Source organism: Phoxinus phoxinus (genome assembly GCF_949152265.1).
Source record: "Phoxinus phoxinus genome assembly, chromosome: 5".
Taxonomy (NCBI): domain Eukaryota; kingdom Metazoa; phylum Chordata; class Actinopteri; order Cypriniformes; family Leuciscidae; genus Phoxinus; species Phoxinus phoxinus.
This window is the reverse complement of record NC_136880.1, coordinates 29,378,831-29,395,483: the sequence shown is the minus strand read 5'-3', so window position 1 is coordinate 29,395,483 and position 16,653 is coordinate 29,378,831. Positions and strand designations below refer to the sequence as shown.

Genomic DNA, 16,653 nt, shown 5'->3' with positions numbered 1-16,653 from the left:
TTATTGTTCAAGAAGTTACAATATAGATATTTAAATTTAAGAGTTTGCCTAAAATAACCTTCATTGTACACTCTTTGTTATTGTAATGTCTTCTTCCCGTTCAGGTGACAAAAACTACAGCTTGTACAATGAAACACAACCTAAACAAGTACCCACCATGGTCGATAAGCATATTCAGCATAGTTCAATATTAGATATGAGCGTTTATTAGATATCCATACTCTGATGTAACTACACAACTTTACCAGCAGGTGGCACAAAACATCCAGTAAGCGATGTCTGGAAATTTGTACAAATTCTATTTACAAAAATAAACAGAGAACAGACAGTCATTCTGGCAGGCATGAACTGGCAGGAAAATAAGTTGTTCAGAAGAGCTGTTACCTCAGGGGGGATTTAGTAGAAGTGCATTTCTAAGAAAGCACTTAGAAAGCTTTGGTTAAAAAATAGGAAGATTCTTTCAAATAAATTAAATAGAACTGCTGTAGGTGTTGGGATGCTTGGTGAAATAAACTTCCAGGAACGTAATGAAGAAATAATGTGGTAAAAAGTTAGTATTTTCGTGTATGCATTAAAATAAAATGATTACCGGTAGCCTAATGCCTTGTTCAAATACAATTGCTGATGATTGACACAAGCAACAAATGTATTCCACCTAGTAGACTTATGCAATTTCTCATTGGATTTCGCAAGAAAGAGTGTGAGAGGTAGAAAGGGTCAATGAGTGTGAGATGCTAAACAAAGATATATTGAGTTAGCCACAAACAGATACATGTGGTGGACACATTTGGACACCTATAGCTATACTCTCAAAATGTCTAAGTGTCATTGCATTCAGCCAACCAATGATGTAAAACCTTTTCTCAGAACTAACTTCCCCTTTCTTAGCAATTTCTGTCATTTTACTTTTAAACAGCTAGTCTCAGGGTAATTTCTAGTGCATATACTGTATAAAGTTTATCCCAAATGTCTTAGAAGAGGAACCACATCAGTTCATCCGACTAACTGGACATGTTCCAATAACATTTGAAGTGTCCTATTTGAAAATAAAATATCTATAATTTAAAGCAGAAATGTATTTTTGTCAAGTGTGTTATATATATGCCACTTGGTTTGATGAATGCTGTATGTGATTTGAGAAAGGGTATTAGAGTCTGAGGGAAGTTTTCACACATGTCTAAACCCAGTCACTCCATTTAAAAACTAGTTTCAACACTCATGCAAGCCTTGACTTGAGAAATACTAAATCACATAGACAATTGTTTACACCCACTGCACAGACTTCTCATTTACAGTTTACCCCACTGTTAGAAGAAAGTGTTTATTTAGAAACTAAAGGGTTCTGTCAGGCACTTCATACATAGCCATTTTTAGGGCATGGGATCATTTTATGTATATAGTTGTAATTCTTTTTTTTGTTGTAATTTTGTAATTAATCAGGTTTTTTTAATAAAATTTTTTTTATATTAATTATATGCTATGAATTAAACAGCTCATAAGCACTCCATCAGTAGACATTTTTTTAATAATGCAATCATTAAAATTTCTCATTGTATAATTTTTTGTTCGTTTGTTTTGCATAAAGGGTTTTTTAATTTTTAACATTGAGTCAAAAACCCTATGGGTTCTACGCATTGACCATTGAACCCAATAAAAGGAACTCAAAGGAACTCAATACAAAACTGTATTAAATTACATTTTAAAGCAACATTACAAAACGTGTATTGTAATTTGAAAGTGTAGGCCATTTATAGCCCAATCACCCTTTGCACTGTGTAAATTATGACTGGGGTTGAGTAATCTGACATGCACTGAATAGTTTTATGGCACATGACAGTAAAATCATCTCTGTGTGTGCATATTGTCTAAGCTTTACGGTAGCATGTTAAAAAGAGGAAATTCAGAAAGCTCCAGCCAGTCGGGAAAGCTGGACGGAGATGAAGTGATGCCTGTAGGACGGACTCTTTAGTGTACAACACTGAGTATGTGTTGGGTGGACTGGACTGCGACCCACGTCTCTCACGTACGACGCTGTCTGCTTTCGGTAGCTTTATCGTTTTATGGGATTACATTGACCAGAACAGTAAATGTTTTGCCTCGCTTTTAAAACGCTTTTCGCGAATTGTGTCGTTTTAACGGCCTGTTGCAGTATTTATATGTGACTGATGACGGAACTGTAACTTGAAATCGTGACCAGCGGTATTCGTCACTCTTCTATATTCAATGAAACACGTTTGCAGCTACAACATCGCTGCAAGCCTCGGGAGGTCCTGCGTGCTCAGTTGGTCTTAAAGGAGCCGTCAAAGCAGCACGAAAGGGTAAAATGACTATGTCCGTTCCAGAGAACATATCGGGGTCCGGAGGGAAAGAGGAGGAGAGTGAAGAAGATGAGAGTGAAATCTTGGAGGAAAGCCCCTGCGGCCGCTGGCAGAAGCGACGGGAGCAGGTAACGTCACGTCTCGAGGTTAATGGGCATACGTTAGGAAGCATCGCTGTAATTATCCTGCATAGACTACTGGATCAAACAACAATGTGTATTTAATAATTATTTAAGTACTTAAAGGGCTCTGCAAATTAAAATACATTGTATGATTTGGTTGTGGGTGTCCTCGTGATAAACCAGCCCAGTTGGTTTCTCCACATGGAGAGTTTACAATTATTTGCAGCTGTTAAACTCACTGAAGAATGGCCGTTGATAAAAACAACAACATGTAAAACGATGCATAAATGCTTTAACAACAAGTATTTGTGCTTTAATCACATGTAACATAATTTCAGAAGTGTTACACGTAGTTTTCGTATGAGATTCAATGTAAACATTTGAGTTCACGTACAGCCCCTCCCCCTCCGTCCACGCGCACGCGCACGTATAAATAAATGGCCTATACATAGTATGTCACTAATATTTGTTATTTATTTGTGTATCGTATTTGCTTTTTTGTTGTTGTATGAGATAAAATGGGTGTGAGGGTGTCATCCCCATCTCGTCGGCTTGTGTTGAAGCGTGATCTCGGCTTTCTTTGAGATAAGTCACAGATACAGTAAACTAAAGCTTATCAGTCCTGGCACACATTCAGGCTATCTATCGTACAGGACACTGGAAACTTGAAACCTCCTCTTTTAACATTGTGCTTCTAGTAGTTCTAATGGTTTAACTTTATTTGTATGCTTATTAATGCTAATTATTTATGCTTCGACAACCTCATCCACCTACAGTGTAAAATCTAATTAGTTGATTTTACTTTTAAGAAGCATGCAAACCCTTGACTTCTAATTAAGCAGCATATTTATTTGACTATTTAGAATGGACTATAGCATGTTTTTCCTCTGAGGAAGTGGGCTACTTGTGTCATCAAGTTTAACTAAGAGTGGACTTCCCATGAAATCAAAATTGACAATTGGCAGTTATGCAGAATGAGGGGTGGGTGGCAACGAGGCTTGCCATGGTATGTAAAACCGGTTATACTATATTATGGGGGACGATACCTGTATTTAAAAAATATTTAAAAGGGGAAACAATAAAACACACTTGACAATAACAGTTCCTAACTAAAAATAACTGGGCACATCAACAGTTGTTTGATTCCTCTGCAATAGGGGTCTCTGATCCTGAATGGCTACAAACAGATCTGGCTGTAATTTTTCAAGTAATCCAGAACACTTTCATTAGCTGCTTCAAGTGTTTCTGATTAGGATTTAAGATACACTGTAACCCTGCTCTACTGCATAACATTAGAACAACATAAAAGTGAGTAAATGATGACATCCTTTTCATGTTTAGAGTAACTAACTATCCCTTTAAATATGATCTAATCTACATGAACAATACTGTTGCTGAAAATGAACGCACCTTTGAGTCGTTCTGGACATGGTGTTTCTGTCTTCCTAATACTGCCTTCTGCCACTCTGCTTTTTTCTTCTTCTGCATCACTTTCTTTCAGTGTATCCTTCTCTCCCTCCACTGTGCATTTCTGTACCTCCATTGCATAATTATCTCCTACCTCTGCTCTTTGCTCTTGTTCTCCTGCTTCATCTGCACCCTGCTTTGAATTTTATTAAAGAAAAAAATTGTGGTCCATGTCTCCCTTCCTCTTAATTTGGGCCTTCTGTCTCATAGAAAACATCAAAACACATTAATGATGACCAGCCTATTGCATACACTTTATCCAAAAAATGTGCAGGCTAGCCTATATGTAAAGTGTATTGAGCAGCTATCTAGTGCATTGAAAATGTACATAACTGTACTGTAACAACCACAGCTCAGGTAATTTATTTAGATGAACAAGATAGACACATGATTGACTGTACCTGCTTCTGAGCATCAAAATGATCAGGTCACGGTAATGGTTAGTAGTGTGTGCACTGATAGATCTCGTTCTGGTGTTAATTAATTTATATATTTTGTTAGTGCCAGAAAAAGTTAAAGAGCGGGGCAGGGGTGAATATAAGCGTATGTATCTTCATTTCTATATGATGAACAGTACTACAGAACAGTTCATCACTATATGACGAACAGTACACCAATAATATTATGTAGCTTGAGCATTTAATTGTGGTTTCATTTTAGTATTTGCTTACATTTAGATGCAATTATTAATTAATCCTCAAATGTTGTTCAGCTAATTTTGGAGATGTCAACTAAATTGTCAACCATTTAAAAATTAAATAAATAAATAAACTGTTAACATTATTTTAAAAAAGAATATAATTAAGATCTGCAATATATTGTTTATTTGGCTTTTTCTCCGCACAAGTGCAAGTTTTGTCTCCTGAAATCATTGTGATTTGGACGTCAATTTATTCTAAATCATTACACGAGACGCAACTGAAATGAAAGGTTTGCTTTGGTATGTGTGAAGAAGATTCTCACTTACAGGCCCTGTTCGATGGAAAGCAAGAGCACCCTCAGTTTGAAACTGTAATAATAGTATATTGGCGGAACAGATTTGTACGCTCCAGTGCATATTTGAGTTTGTGCTTGGGAAGCATCAAAGGTTTCTATTTACAATGTGTTTTTGTTGTGTTGAGCAATGTATCCAATCACAGTCATGTCCGTTGATCTCTTGAACGCAATGGCCAATCTTCTGCATGCTCGCGCATCCTCTCATTAAAACAAAGTGTACACACAACGTACCGTAAATATGATATTCATTGTGCAGTGTAGATAGCTTTATCAATTATATAATAAGATTACTTGAATCAAAATTACTTTATTGGATTTGTGAGATTGCAATGAACTGAGATGAATGACTGCTTTTTAGTGATTATAAAGGGAGCGTGTTTTTGTGCACTTTCTAGGCTATATAATCTATTCAGATTTTAAATAAAAGTTTTGTTTTTAATGCCGCTAAGAGTTCGGAAGTGACATCCACATATAAATTCACTGTCAAAATTGCAGTGATTGACATATTGGTAACCATGGCAATCAACGGGACATAAATGTATCAAAATAGATGTGTATTAAGCAATGTAAATGTAGACGACTAATATATCAAAATATTTGAATTTTCGTATCAAAATATGTTTTTGAAATGCTGCTGCAATTTGGCTATTTGTAAAAGTAATAACTTTTAAATCTTGTTAATCTCTCACTGTACATTGATATTGTTATGTTGGTGCTTAGGAGCTCTTGCTTGCTTACACATTACATCTGCACTCTACTAGAGCACCCTCACTAATTTCAGAAGCACATTCAGCGATTTGATTGTGGAACCGGGCCTGTGGACAAGAGTGCGTTCTTCTTTCAACACTTCAGTTATACTGCAAGGGCGCAGCATGCCCTCCAGTCTGTGAAATTCACAGTTAACCTTTTAATATTAGCCTACTACAGGGACAGAAATGCGCCTTTATCTGAATGAAATAATATCAGACATGGTTAATATTCGATATGTGCTTTTAAAGTGACCTAATCGAGGTAAGATAATCTTTTATTATGAGCCGATGGGGATGTTGACTATGTTGCCTCCATAAACCAAAACCAAAAATTGTTTGTGCATTACATCAGTATGTGAGCTGTGGCACTGGTCAGCTTTGGGGTGGCAAAATTCATTTTTAGTCACCCTTGTGGCCAGTCCCCTGCACGAGAGTAGAACAACCTTTAACTCGCATGTGGTCAATTCAAATTTATTTGTATAGCGCTTTTCACAATACACATCGTTTCAAAGCAGCTTTACAGAGTCCATATTACAATTTAGATTGATTCTGTTATATATTTCAGAAATGTAGAAATACAAAATCACAGTTAGAAAATAATGTAGTCATTTAAAAGACATATTTTGTTTGTTAAAAAATGATTATGACATTTAGAAAAATGTAGCATTGGTGCACACAGGTCACAGCAATAGCAAACAACAACGACCCAATGATCCAATCAATTCCCAATGTAAAAAATCAAGTCCCGCCCTACATCTTTTCTTGTTCAAGAAGACGTTTTCACTTGGATATACATTGCAATGGGGAAAAAAGCACATTGCAAAACGTTCAGTTTCATGTTGACTTCAAGGAAAGTTAACTAGTTGCAACTAGACTTAACTCAAATCTGTGATTAAAATAATATTGTTGTAATTTTTTAATTTTCTCAAAATTATATAAAAATGTAACTGGCATATACATATAAATAATATAGCCTAAATATGAGCAGGTAGTATATAATGTTTTGAAATTATTATATTACATGGTATTTGAAGTTAGATTAGGAGAGTTTTAGTTATGACAACTTTTGTGTTTACTGTGTAAAAGTAACTTAATTAAAGTGAATAAAATAAGCAAACAATTTCGCTTAAGTTAAGCCAACAAAATTGTTTAATTTGAAATACCTGTTATTTACAGTGTACTCAAAAGCGTGAAATATACTCACTTTATGTGCATATTTGTTCAAATTGGATAAAAACTGGGACAAAGTGGCTGGAACACAACTAGTAACTATTTTCTCTTTGTGAATAGCTTGCAAGTGCAAGAATGTTATTAGTATGTGGCTCACTCTCTTATTGCGTCAGTGTTGTTAATGGTGGCAAAGCGCAAAGTGTTGGCTAAGAGAAGGACAGACATGCTTGAACAACAAGAGTGAAAGTTTTGTTGGCGGTGGATGTTTTCTTTTCTCAATGACTCTGACATTTAAATGGTAGGACAAGAATCATGCATCACAGCCAGGGTTGTCAGGTTCATATAACAAAACCTGCTCAATTGCTATTCAAAATCCTCCCAATCATGGCCAAAACTAGCCCAATCGTAATGTAATGTCAATGTGAAATGATGTAATGTTGGGAGTTTTTTAGTTACAAAACTCTGGCATTAATGCTTTTTTTCCGACAGTTTCAACCTTGTGGCGTTAGGATTACCAGCTTTGTTTGTTTAGTAGAGTGGGCTTTACTACATAAAAAAAAAAGACAATTAAAAAAATATTTTTAATCAATGCAAAAACTTCTGCAATTCATTTGAGGGATATGAAAATGTTGGCCGAAATGGATAACCAGTAATTCTTTATTTGAAAAACGATATATTGGCCGATAAATCTAAATCCAAATTTTGATATAGGCTAACACCGTGTCCTAACTACACGCGACGCGATAAAATTCCAGCGACAGCAAGGCCGTTTCTCAATACCAAGTACGCAAACTTCGGACTTGCGTCCTTGGTAGTTCAGACTTGCCAAGTTCGACTTAGGAGAACGAACTCCCGAGGACGAGAGGACGCAAGTCCGGTTATTCTGCAAATGGGACAGCGGCGTTCTTGATCGCGTCACTCAGCACGCTCTGGCTACTCCGGTTATCTCTTTATGTATATTTTAGGCAACAAAAACGAAATATGGTATAAAACAACACTCTGCCTCTTTTCATTAAAAAAAAAAATCTTAAACACATTAAATGGCCACACAAATGTGGTTCAGGCAACGTGTACATTGATTATCTTCACTGCATATATTTATAACAACACGAAATATAAAACGCAACCCTGCTTCTTTTTGTTTTCATTTTAAAATATGAAACATTATTGAACATTAAAACTGACATTTAAAAAACAGAGACGGGGTTGTGTCATTTTATTTTATTATACATGTACAGTGAAGAGAATGTATAATAAAATAAATATAAAAAATATCATATATATTTTAAAATATATAACTGTCAGCCTAAAATAAAATTACACAATTGACTCTTTTTGTTAAATGTCAGTTTTAATGATCTGATATCCAGTATAAAAGTATAAGTAAATAAAAATAAATAAAGCAAACAATTTAGTCAAACATAAGTCAGCTTAAAATAGCCTATAGCTCAAGTTAAATAGCCTAAAAATATAAAATTATGAAACTTCACTTTGCCCTCAGCCAAAACGAGTTGCCATGGAACAAATTATAGATTAATGAGACCAAAGATCGCCCGTTAGATATACACAAGACGAATAATATCTCATGTTTAACCACTAGACTAGAGACACCAGAGCCAGCGGCAAACATCAGAAGCACTAGCCGAGGTAAAGCTGTTCCAGTCGGGGTTATTGAGCGCTGAGCGCCCGGTGATCGCCTGGATCTCACAACTCCGAAAACGTCAGATACATTTTTCAAATAGGCGCTATCTTTATAAATAAACCACAGATTTGAGCTTTAAACAACTACATTCTCGACTGAAACACTCTTAGAATTACATTTCGTGACACGATAACAGTAGTATTTTGATATTACGCGGGTTTTCTCCTCTGCCATTGACACTTGCTGGTGGGACGAGATGCATTCTGGGATACCTGTCTGTCTCAAGTCTGCACAAGTCACCTCTACATGCATCCTCGGTAAAAGGGGCGGATCAAGAACACATCCGGGGATTTGAACTGGACTTGGCTAGATGTGAACTTTGAATTGGGACAGTACTTGGGCAGCGACTGATGACGTTTCACAAGTCCACAAGAACACAAGTACAGACAAGAACGCATATTGAGAAACGGCCCAAGTGTGTCTGTCCACACTAGACGCGACGCGACTGTGAGACGGCACACGTCAATCAAAAAATCACAGCCATTCAGAACAGCGTGTGGGCGGAGTCTCTCTGTGAAAGCGCACTGCTGGCCCGCACTCGCATTGGCAATGGGTAAGGACATAATCAAATCAAGAAATAACATTATTAAAAATCAAAACATTAACAAAATATACTTATTGACTAATTTTGTTATGAAGTACAGTTGTATGTTTGCATAGAATTCAGTTTGAACGCTATATTATATGCTTTCAAAATCTGAGGTAAATTATCCATTATCGCTTGTGGCACAGTGACCTATTTTTAACTAAAAATAAATAATGTGTACTCATAACCAGTGTAATTTCTTCATATGACAATCAGTTTATTCAATGAGATCTCTGTGTGGGCGGATCTGTCAGCCGCGACGTCGCAGAAATAGGAACCGTTTCTAAATTAGAAACTTCGCGTGTCGCCGTCGCGTCTGGTTAGGACAAAAACTCTGATTAACATGGAAAAGATACCTTTTATCGCGTGTCGCGGCGTCGCGTCGCGTGTAGTTAGGACACGGTGTAATATGAGAACCTGATTACAAAAACAAAAGTCTCACCATTAAAAGCCAATTCCCAATAACACAATTGTAACGTTCTTATTATATTTTTATGTAACCTATAATATGACCGTCGTGCACTGCTCATGTTGCACTGAACTGTAGTTTCCTTTTTTGAAGTGGTTCCAATCATATTTCAAGCAGTTCAAAACCATCATAGCGAACAGTGCACATCGATGTGTCTCAGCTGATGGAAATAATCCATTATTTATCGGCATTAATATATCAACCAAATTTTCTTATTAGGCCGATAACGATAACATAAAAATGGACCTATATCGGCCGATACCGACTTGCGGATAGTTCTAGCACTCGCCATAGTTAAAAAAAAGAAGAAGAAAAAAAAGCAATCTCTTTGATACCTCAATTATTTGACCAACAACATTAAATTATGAGCAAATCGAGAATGGAAGTCTAGTGCAACTGGACTAGATGTTTCTCCTGAGAAAAAGTCTCCATGAGATCTCAAAATCTACAATAGAAAGTTGGAGATTTCATTTTTTTATGTATACATTTCACACATTCCTCCAAGACAAATTTATCAGAGCTATGTTGTTCACATTCACTGTATAGATCAAGACTTATTGTATGTCTTTATTTTATTTTATGGCACGAGATGCATCTGAGACAAAATTTCCCCTCTGGGAAACCACGTCAACGGTTTTTTTGAGCAGACGTTTACCACAGTTCAATCTCTACACTTAATTAACAGCGAGCACATGTGTGTGAATGAGAAACCTGAGGTGAAAATGACTCAGTGGGCAGATGGGCGAGCAATGATGTTTTCTGGTAGTGGTGTTATTTTTCACATGGGAATGGCACATTCAAACGAGTCCAAATCGAGTCCATTGTTGGTTTCTATTAGCTTTTATTCGAACTTTCTTTATAACGGTATTCTGTTGTGAATTAGCACATTTTCAAGTTTAGTAGTAATTGAGGCAGCAGAATAGAGTCATTATTAAAGAGATTTCTGTGAACACAGCCAGCTTGGCTTTGCTCTTAAAGACTTTTGTTATGCAACTGTTTTCCACTGTTTTGCTCTTTCTCATAAGACTTACTAAACTTATCTTGCAATTTCATCTGATACATGGCTGATACACAGAATGGCTGTAGGGTACAGCACAGTTATTTTGGTACTTTTATACAGCCTTTCAATAAACCAGAAGTTAAAATTATTACCTTATATTTTAAACACAATATGGCTATTATTGTCTATTTTTGACCCGTTAACAAGATTAGGGAAAAAAAAAGCAGGATCAACCTATGTGCATTACGAGGACCATAACTGTTGTATAATGTGAGATTTAAAACTTAAAGGATAATTCCGGTATTTAACACCTTGAGTCTATATTGTAGTTTGTTTCGGATGAACAAGAGTGGTGGACAACATTTTTTTGACAATGGTTCCTCTCTCGAGTTTTTGACTATAATAGAATTGGCCATGGACCCATTTAACATTGGAGTCAATGGGCATGTCCGAAAATGTCATTAAAACAGCCAATGATGTTCTTTTACAAAACTGTTAAACTCACCGAGTGGTTAGTGGTGTTCGTTGATGATTATAAACAATATATTGTCGCAATATATGATTCCAATCCGTTTATTTTGCTATAGTGGAACTATTTTTTCAGACACTTCACAACTGTGTAACTTCCACTCAATATTTGAATCTGAAACGTTAGCACACTCCCGACCACTTGATGGCGATAACCGATGTTTATGTCTCGCGGGACACTCACGGTCACAGTCGAGTTCAACTTCATATTACAAGTAACAATTAATGAAGGTTTTGTTTGTTTATTTCGCTTACTCTCCCGGAGCACAGTTGCTCTGCTCGCTAGCCTTATGAGAAACGGAAGCGAGCAAAAAGACTACATCGACCAAATGTAAACAGCCCCCTTTCCGTTTCCAGTAGCGCATTTATATTAACGAGCACTCAGTCCTTCAACAGAATTCAATGGGATTTTACGAAATGACGAATAAAACACGACAGAAACTGTATTTCGCAACACTTTTTGTTTCTGGAACATCAACCAACATCACTAATCACTCGGTGGAGTTGCACAGTTTTGAAAACTAATGTTAAAGGCTGTTTTAATGACATTTTCGGACATGCCCATTGACTCCAATGTTAAATGGGTCCATGGCCAATTCTATTATAGTCAAAAACTCGAGAGAGGAACCATTGTCAAAAAAATGTTGTCCACCACTCTTGTTCTTCCAAAACAAACTACAATATAGACTCCGTTAAATACCGGAATTATCCTTTAATGTTCAACCATTCTTTTTTTTTTTATCAGCCCTTTTTACCTAAAGTTTAAACCCTGGAATAACTAAATCTGTTCCAAATGAGTGCGCTGGGTTACAGATTACATAGTCAATGGAAAATCGGAGAAGGTGAAAAGTGTGCACATGAGTCGGGCTGATCCGCATCAGCATCTCCGCTTTGTCGTAATCTCAGCAGATAGCAGATTTCTTGTCTGAACAAAATGAGCCAGATCCAAGAAACTAAAAAAAGCCCAGTCATCATCACTTTCCTAAGGACATCAGTGTATAGGAAGAGAATAATTAGCCTGTGAGGAGGCTCAGTAGGGCTAAAGTTCACCTAGTCTCTGTGTCTAATGAGCAATGCTAATTAAATGTTCTAACAGTTAGATCTGTGACTGTAGAATTTCCCCAGAGGCAAGTGCTTTTCATAGCTGTGCCTGCATTTACAAACGGCTTTGCGTTACAGGCACCCTCATTGACACAAATCTGCGTACACTTAATCATTCTGCTCAGCATGCATATCATCTCTGTCTCCCTCTCTGGACTTTCTGTCTTTGACTCGCACACACCAACACAAATGAAAGCACATTCACTAGCACCTAGTAAATGTTGTCTTTAACTGCACATTGCCAATGGATTAGCCTTGCCAACCCAATGATCTCATGATCATGTTTCTCAAGGAGACACTTTACTTGTTTTGACATGGCAATGTAATAGCCAATTGCATTTAGTTTCATTGTTGTTGGTGTTTTTGACTAGTGGTTTTAAACTGATGGTTTGTAACACAAAAAATCGCAGCAGATCTGTTCTGATAGGGCCGCAGGAAACAATGGTAAATGCAAGTGATACTAGTAATCATATAACATGCACGTTAAGGATAGCAAAATAAATAGGCTTAGTTTAATGTTAATAATTTAGCATTTTTGTTGGATATATAAATTATATTATACAGTAACATTTGGGTTAAACTTTTTCACACAGGCTAATATTCCATGTGATACAGATAATATTTATTTGTTTAAATCTTGTAATATTATGATAGAAGCATTTAAAACCTTTCTAATATCACCTGGTATCTTATGATCTTATGAAGTTCACTGCCAATAGTCTAAATCCAGGGGCTGTTGGCCCATATTTTCATATAGCGTCAGGCAGTTGTTGCTTAAGGTAAAGTTAGTTTTGCATTTAGCCTGGCTTTAATTCAGCACTCACAATGACAAAAGATTCCACAAGCATTTGTGAAAAATGCAAACTTCCTGCTTGAGGTCTTAAAGGTGAATAAGCTAATGGGTAGTTTGCATTTTTCACAGTTGCTTATGGAGCCTTTTGTCATTCCCCAGAAAGGAACGAACCTTTCTACTGGAGGCCCTCATAGTGAGGCTTGAGACGAAAAGGATGGCCTTAAAATAGCTCAGTTTTCTGTCTTTAAGAGATTCACTGTTTCAGGCGAGCAGACAGTATTTCTGTGTCTGTCAGGATTACAGATAGAAAACTATGGATGTTGGCCACATTCACTCAACCTTTCAAACTAAAGCAATTGTTTTGGATAACGCTTTATTATGATTTGCAGAATTGCTTTTACACAGATCATCCATAGACATTTGATATTTTTAGATTGTATTTCTTTGCACTGTGTCTACTAGTAGGGCTGTGTGTTGTGACATTATAGCTGGGAAATGGTAGAGATTCTGGTATACCCGTTGATGTTGTCATCAGATTCAAAAAAGCTATTTGTTGGTAAAGACTGTTTTCACTAACTCTGCCAACTATTGCTCAGACAAGTTATCATACAAATAGCATATAATGTCTATTTACACTTAGTGCAAATAGTAAATTATACTATTTAGATTTTTACAATATTTACTAAGATGCTATTTGTTGTTATTTACTGGAACGATGTAAACCGTTTAGGCCACTGCCGACGAGTTCCCTGATTATAATGGGAGCAACCACGGATGTCTGGCGTAAACGCATGTAACTGTAAGTGGTTGTGGTTGCCGAGCAACATCACAATGTGGCTCATTAATAGAGAATTTTACTGTGCAGTCACACCGTCACTGTCAGGAAACACGTGATTCATCCAGTCATACTTAATGCATTACAGTTTGGAATCTCAAGCGTTATTAAGCTGATTTTGCAAATATCCCAGTTATCATTCATTTGTTATGAATAATGTAATTAGGGATGCACGATATATCGGCATCAGCCGATATACTGTAGGTTATGTTCATTTTTAATGTTATCATTATCGGCCCGATAAGAAAATTTAGCTGATATATTAAAGCCTATAAATAATGGATTATTTCCTTTAGCTGAGAAACATCAGATACATGCTGATTGGAATCAATTAAAAAGGAAAATACAGTGAAGTTCACCATGTGCAGCGCAAGTCTGTCATATAGGCTACATAAAATTATAATGAGAAAATTATTATAATTGTGTGCTTGGGATATGACTTTTAATGGTGAGAGATGTTTGTTTTTGTAATCAGGCTCTCAAATTTGGATTTAGATTTATCGGCCAATATATTGGTTATCAGCTTTCAAATATAAAGAATTATTGGTCCTCTGTATCAGCCAAAATGTTAATATTGGTGGATCCCTAAATGTAATGATATTTGAATTTCCAGAAAACATTTCAGAGTTGAGTGATATTTACGCTACTGTTCAAAAGTTTGGGGTCAGTAATAATTTTTTTGTACTTTTAATACTTCGTTCAACAAGGACACATTATATTGATCAAAAGTGACAGTAAAGTCTTTTATAATGTTACAAAAGATTTCTATTTTTAACAAAATGCTGTTCTTTTGACGTTTCTATTCATCAAAAAATATTAAGCAGCACAACCGTTTTCAACATTGATAATAGGAAATGGCTGCATTTCCATCACAGGAATAAATCAAATTTTAAAATGCATTTAAATTGTAATAATATTAGACAATATTGCTGTTTTTACTGTATTTTTGATCCAATAAATGCACCCTTGTTGAGCATAAACATATAATAAAAATCTTTCCGATCCCAAACTTTTGAATAGTGTATATTGAGATATTTCTGTGAAAAAAAACACCATCAAACCATAATATAAGATTTTGATCATGCCGCACACTCCTGGTGTATTTGTACTGTCATTATTAGACACTCACAGGTAATGGACCCTCTCACCCAATGATTGGTGGTGGTAATGCATTTACACTAATTAAACCAGTGGAGAGGAACAGCAGACTAATTTGTGTTGTGTGTGTGTGTGTGTGTGTGTGAGAGAGAGAGAGTGTGAGTGTGCCTTGGCTAATGGCCAGTGTAAAGCAAAACCAGCAAACGCCATCTGTCTTACTGCATTAAGCCATTCATACGGTATTTCTCTATCTCGCTCGCTCTTATTGCATGAGCATTTGTCCAGTTAAAAAAACAATTATGTTGGCCTTATTCTGACCACTGCTCATCTTTCTTCGACACACTATATTATCAAGATGGCTATGTTTGGCACTGGGCTCTAGAAGATTGTGTCAGCCTCTCTCAAAGATCTCTAAGTCCCTGAAGACTAGCAGAGTTAGTTTCCCGTGAAACGATGTTAAAAGCATCTCTTGTTTTAGAGATTTGTTTTGTACCCGTACATTTACATTTTAATTGTGTTTAACACAATTTTAATTTAGAATGGACAATGAAACATTTAGCCGAACCTTAACATTCGCTTGGGTTGAAGTTGACTTAAAGGGATAGTTCACCCCAAAATGAAAACCATTTCATCATGCGCTCATGTTGTTCCAAGCCTGTCCAACTTTCTTTATTTTCTGTGGAACACAAAAGAACATTTTGAAGATGTTCAGATCCAAACAGCATTGATTTGACCCCATTGACTCAGCATTTGTCAAAATATCTTATTTTGTGTACCATGATGACAGAAGTTTCATTTTTGGATTGGGTTTTTGTTATACTGCTTTCAGTAGTATGGATTTGGATGTCGCAGAGACCCTATTTGAGACCTCTGTGAGATATATTTATGTATGTATTATTGTATTTCTAAACCACTTAGGTTTTCTGCATGACTTTTAAAGTTTCCTCTTTTGCGAATTCAAAGTAAAACTGAATCTGTCCTTTAAAAAAAAAAACAGCCACACTATTTCAATTCCATCTGTCTGTTTCAGATGCAGAACTGTTTTTTTTTATTATTAATTTTTTTTATATACCTTCAATTAGCGTAAGATCCACTCTTTCTGTCAGGAGTTGGACTGGTTAATTGTGCAAGAGTAATCTGCTGTGCTTCTTCAATCAGTTGAGACAATGCCTCTATTCATAGATGTGAATTTAGAGATGCTAGATGACAGCGATAGGTTGTTCGAACTTATTAGTATCATGTGTGAGTCTACAGAATGAGCTTTTGATGACAGCTTGAGTATTTCAGCTCACTCATGCTCTTAAGAATCCCAAATGAATCTCATGTGACTGACTAGCAGTAACTAGACCAGAACTGTCAGATACAAGTTATAACCGAAATTCCATCCAGCTTTCAGCTTTACTTCCTCTGGTGAGGGTTAAATAATGTCTAAAATCATTATTTAATCTTCCCTAATGATTCATTTACACAGTTCCCATCAGGGTGGGAAATTAACTTTTTTGTCCACCAGCCACAGTGGCTGGTGGATGCCCAATTTTACCAGCCACTTATATTTTTTACCAGCCACTTTTTCCGGAATTCAAATTGCAAGAAAGAAATTGCTTCAATACGTTTTTTATTTATTTCAGGGTACCCCCAGCATCCTCCAGCTTAAATTCAAGGCTTTTTAAGACCTTTTTAATACCATTTCAAATGAAATTCAATGCCAACTTCGTACCC

General features: G+C 36.2%; 1 protein-coding gene across 2 annotated transcripts in view; it reads left to right on the top strand.

The window, feature by feature from the left end:
* The first annotated feature begins 1,867 nt into the window (after positions 1-1,867).
* nrbp2a (nuclear receptor binding protein 2a) overlaps positions 1,868-16,653 on the top strand; it is a 32,779-nt gene continuing 17,993 nt past the window's right edge. Inside the window, exon 1 of one of the 2 annotated variants that reach the window (XM_079613491.1) lies at positions 1,868-2,446. In XM_079613491.1, the coding sequence (XP_079469617.1) occupies positions 2,324-2,446 (123 nt within the window). In that variant the 5' untranslated portion in view covers positions 1,868-2,323. The remainder of the gene's footprint in view (positions 2,447-16,653) is intronic. The other variant, XM_079613490.1, reaches the window with a different exon arrangement.